The sequence below is a fragment of the Castanea sativa genome, chromosome 3, assembly GCF_040712315.1.
Source record: "Castanea sativa cultivar Marrone di Chiusa Pesio chromosome 3, ASM4071231v1".
NCBI lineage: Eukaryota > Viridiplantae > Streptophyta > Magnoliopsida > Fagales > Fagaceae > Castanea > Castanea sativa.
In genome coordinates this window covers 33880714-33886139 of record NC_134015.1, presented here as the reverse complement: position 1 = coordinate 33886139, position 5426 = coordinate 33880714, and the positions used below count along the sequence as shown (strand labels likewise).

Sequence of the window (5426 nt, the reverse complement as noted above, 5' to 3'; positions counted from 1 at the left end):
AAAATACAATGTGATTCAGCAATTAAATAGGTCGCCAACTCAGATTTCTATCTTAGCACTGTTGCTATCCTCCAATGTCCATCATGAGGCTCTCTTGAAAGTCTTGAAAGAGACATATGTTCCTACAGGTGTCACAGAATCTTCCTTTCAGGGTATGGTCTCAATGGTGTTGGCCACCTACCAGATTTCCTTTATAGATGATGAGCTACCACCAGAAGGTAGAGAGCATACTTTGCCCATACACATTATGGTAAAGTGTGAAGATATGATCATCTCCTGAGTACACAATGGATTAGCCCTAAATGTTTGCCCAATGTCCACTATAGAGCGCCTTAACGTGGATACCTCTCTTATCCACCCCAGCACCATGATCATTAGAGCCTTTGATGACACTATCCGAGAGGTGCAAGGCGAGATCAAGTTAGCAACTGGAATTGGCCCCAGGTCTTTCATGGTCAACTTTCAAGTCATCAAGGTGGATTCCCCATATAATATGCTCCTAGGGAGGCCTTGGCTACACACCGTGGGCGCAGTTGCTTCTACCCTTCATCGGAGACTTTAGTTCCCCTCCGAGGATTAGATGATCACTATTATGGTTGAAGAGCCCCTAAACATCTTCAAGGAGACTTCTAACCCCTACATTGGTGCTAATGCCTTTCCGGAGGTAACTTTCCACAGTTTCAAGCTAGTCTCCATGATTTTCAGAGCTTCAAAACTCGAGTCAGCATGACCCTTCGCTACTTTAACGGCTGCCAAGGAGATGCTCAAATTTGGCTATCAGTTAGGCCAAGGGATGTCTATTCCCCACATCAAGGTCACTTTTCTGGCTCTAGCCGAGGTCATCAGATCAGAAATGGTACAAGAATCATGCAAGGAAGAATCAGATCTAGCTTGTCTCATTCGTTTGTCTCCTGAAGAATTCTCAATGAATGCCATCATATCCCCTGAGGATGATCTGACTTCTACTATTAGGCCCTGTGTGCTAAGCGAGACAGTAGGCCATTGGACCATCAAGCCCTACTTTATGGTTGCACTGGCTGAGTAAAAAGTGTTCCATCATCATGTGGTTGGGTCCTCCAATTGCCCGAAAGAGTTAGAATAGCATATCTAGTTTGTTTTGCATGTTCATTTCCTATTTTCTGCATTCCTTGTTTGCATTTCCCAGTTTATTTTCCAAAAACAACAAAAACATTTCCCTTTTATCATTGTCAGGCATGAACTTTGTTATCCCCTTGTCTATAACCCGTTAATGAAATTATACAGCATACTATTCAAGAAATTCTTGCATTTATCTCTTTATTTTCTTTCCTATGAATATGTGTGTGTGCAAATTATCATATGTTTCCTTGTATATGTTCTGTTCTATAGGATCTATTCTAATTTCTAAGCAGGTACATCGTCCTATCGCCATAATGAGGATATTGATGACATGAATGAGATAATAGAGTTGGATCATGATGTTGAAGGATTAAAGGAAATTTCGAGTTTACCTCATGATATCTTGGAAGCTCTAAACAAAGAAAATGAGGGATCCAAGCCCAACATAGTAGAAATTGAAGTGATTAACCTTGCCAACAAAGGCGAAAATTAAAAACCCATCAAGATTGGGGTAAACTTTCCTAAGACATGAAGCCTGAGCTCATAGCGCTAATCAAATAGTTCAAAGAGATATTTGCTTGGTCCTACCAAGATATGCCAGGGTTGGATACTAAGATTTTCGTGCACAGAATTCTAGTCAAGCCAGAATGCCCTCTAGTGCGGCAAGCCCTTCGAAGGATGAAATCTGATATCATTTTGAAGATCAAGGAGGAAGTAGAAAAGCATTTGAAAGTCGGTTTCCTTACCACGATAGCCTACTCAGATTGGGTTGCCAACATTGTTCCCGTGCTTAAGAAAAACAAGAAATTACGCATGTGCGTTGATTATAGAGATTTGAACCGGGCCTTCCCCAAGGACAATTTTCCATTGCCGCATATCGATACACTAATCAATAATACCACTACCAATGTGTTCTTCTCCTTTATGGATGGATTCTCAGGTTATAATCAGATCAAGATGGTTGAGGAAGACAAAGCTAAGACAACATTCACCACTTATTGGGGAACCTATGCATATGATGTCATGCCATTCGACTTAAAGAATGCTAGTGATACTTATCAGCGAGCCATGGTAACCTTGTTCCATGATATGATGCACAAAGAGATTGAAGTCTACATAGATGATATGATTGCCAAATACCGCACTTCCCAAGATCATTTAATAGATTTGAGAAAGTTGTTCAAAGGCCTCGTCAAGTACAGATTGAGACTAAACCCTAACAAGTGCGTCTTCAGAGCTAGTTCAGGGAAATTGCTCGACTTTATAGTTCGCCAAAGAAAAATTGAAGTGGACCCAACAAAAGTCCAAGCAATCCGGGACATGCCAACACCACAAACTGAGAAATAGATTTGCAGCTTCTTAGGAAAGGTCAATAACATAGCTCGCTTCATAGCGTAGTTGACTGCCACATGTGATCAATTATTCAAGCTCTTGAAGAAGGACACAAAGATAGAATGGACAAATGAGTGCCAAATGGCCTTTGACAAGATCAAGCAATATTTGTTGAACCCTCTTGTTTGGTTCCCTCGACATTGGGATATCCGTTAATCCTCTATCTAGCGGTACAAGAAACCTCCATAGGCTGCATGTTAGGCCAATTAGCTGAGGCCAACCAAAAAGAAAGGGCGATTTACTACTTAAGCAAGAAGTTCACCAGCTATGAGATCATCTACATCACCATTGAGAAAGACGTGTTGCGCCTTAGTGTGGGCCTCGCACAAATTGAGGCAGTACATGCTCTATTACAACACACGACTCATTTCCCGTATGGATCCCATTAAGTACATCTTTGAAAAGCCAGCACTTACAGGGAAGATCTCCCGTTGGCAAATGTTGCTCTCCAAGTTCAACATTGTGTTTGTGACAAGAAAGGTTATCAAGGGCCATGCTATAGCTGACTACCTAGCGGACTAGCCGTTGAATGATCTAGAACTTTTAAAATCCCTCTTCCCTAATAAGGATGTCATGGCATTAAAGCCAAAACCAGATAGCATGGAACCATGGCGTTGGAAGCTTTATTTTGATGGAGCCGCCAATTCTACTAGAAATGGAGTAGGAGTAGTCTCAGTTTCCCCTAAGGGCTAGCAAATCCCTGTTTCAATCAAGCTGAATTTTGATTACACCAACAAGGTCAAAAATATGAAGCGTGCATAGTTGGCCTACAAGTGGCCCTAGAGTTCGGCGCCTATGACTTGAGCATCTTTGGAGACTCCCTATTGATCATGTCCTAAATTGAAGGAAAATGGCAAGCCAGAGACGCCAAGTTGATTCCGTATCAAAAATGTGTCAACCACTTGATTCTAAAATTTTGACACATCACATTTGCCTATTTTCCCCAAGCACACAACCAGTTTGCAAACACATTGGCTACCCTGGCTAGCATGGTCAAGTTATCAGAAGGAGATGAAATACGGCAATTGCACATAGAAGTCCATGGCGTTCCAGCCTATTGCATGAACATCGAAGAATGTATGAGTGTCGAAGTCGAAGCCAATGGAAAGCCATGTTATCATGGTATCAAGGCTTATATCAAGAACAATGAATACCCGTCTAGTGCAACGAACAGTGAAAAGAAGTTTATCTGGCACATGGCCTGCCAATTTTTCTTGAGTGGAGAAGTCCAATACAAAAGGTACCATGATTCTACCTTGCTTCGATGCGTAGATGCCTCTAAGGCTAATCATTTTATGGAAGAGATGCATGAAGACTTACTTGGAGCTCATGCCAGTGGACCCCTGTTGGCCGGTAAGATTATGAGAGCCGGTTACTACTAGCTTACCATGGAAAGTGATTGCATTAAACATGTGAGGACATGCCACTGTTGCCAACCCTATCAAGACAGGAAGAACTCTCCTCCTTAGCCTTTGCAATCTTTAGCAGCACCGTGGCCATTGATTATTTTACAAAGTGGGTGGAAGCCACTTCGTACAAAAGCATCACTCAAGGAGTCGTAGCCTAGTTCCTGAAACATAACATCATTTACCGCTACGGTGTGCCTGGAGAGCTCATTACAGATAATGGAGCGAACCTAAATGGGAAAATGATCCAGCAGCTCTGCCAACAGTTCAAGATCGAGCACAGAATTTCGGTTCCCTATCGCCCTTAAATGAATGGTGCAATGGAAGCTGCTAACAAGAACATAAAGAAAATCTTGGTGAAGATGATAGACACATATAAGGAGTGGCAAGAGTACTTGCTGTTTTCCTTGTGTGCATATTGCACTTCTATTCGTACTTCCACGAGTGCGACCCCATATTCATTAGTATATTGTTAGGATGTGTGCCCTTAAATCCTATTGTATGATATTATGTATTTTATTATGTATAACATTATGTATGACTTAATGTTGTGTTTAATAAAGTTGTTTTGCTATTATCTAAAATAATGGTAACATGAATATTGGGACATCATCATATAGTCCATGAGATGCATAGTATGTGATTTATGTGAAAAGTCATAGAAGATATAAATCACAAGTTCTTTGTAAACTCAGAATTTTAGTTCGTAGTCGGTGATGAAATTGGGTATTTCATCTGCAAAGACTATAACATATCAACTAAGATGATTTGTCTTGATCATGGAAATGGAGATTTCTAATTGATATGTTGATTTGTTTTAAGAGTTAAAAAATATTGAACTGGACCGGTGTGAAATTTATTATCCTCCTAACAACTGTCAAATAAATAAGGAACTCACGACTTATATTTGCATGAACTCTTAATCCTGAGAGAATAATGGACTTGATCATGAGGTGTAGGTTGCTTTGATATATCAGGAATGAGATCTAGAGTTACGGTCAAAACCTCAGTATGTTGGGCAACCACATTTATTGTTAATGGAACATATATTCTCAAGATGGAATTCATAGTCTCTTAACGGAGATACAAAATATTCCCTTGAGATAAATTTAATGGGTTTGTTATTCAGAATGTTAGGCCTAACTACTTTAGTAAATAGTTACTAGAGTATATATTTATGAAATTGGATTTCATAAATATATGATGAATAACTTAAAAGATTAAACCGGGTACTCAAGGATAAAATGTAGTAATTTACAAAATAGCAGTCTACATTTATGACTTTGTATTATGATGCGAACCTCAATCGACACGCTTTGAGACCCAACAAAAATATTGGAATATTTAACCCAGGAAAGCTAAAAATCAGATATTTAATAGAAACCCTGACCCAACGTTTATAATCGAAACGCGAACCAAAGGTATAAGTTGACCTTGACCCAATGATTATAAAGAATCACGAACCAAAGGTATAAAGTTTGAACGCCACAAGGAAGAATCCTTGATAAGTTCACAGTTCTTGAAGAACCA

The 5426-nt window shown here is 39.9% G+C and overlaps 1 protein-coding gene across 1 annotated transcript; it reads left to right on the top strand.

The window, feature by feature from the left end:
- Positions 1-3479: 3479 nt before the first annotated feature.
- LOC142628840 (uncharacterized) lies at positions 3480-3872 on the top strand. Its single transcript, XM_075802878.1, has one exon. It carries the CDS (start codon positions 3480-3482, stop codon positions 3870-3872), a length of 393 nt encoding a protein of 130 aa, XP_075658993.1.
- Positions 3873-5426: the final 1554 nt, after the last annotated feature.

Bases quoted from the DNA above. Each gene is read 5' to 3' on its own strand.
- LOC142628840 (XM_075802878.1), top strand. From the start codon at position 3,480: ATGGTCAAGTTATCAGAAGGAGATGAAATACGGCAATTGCACATAGAA.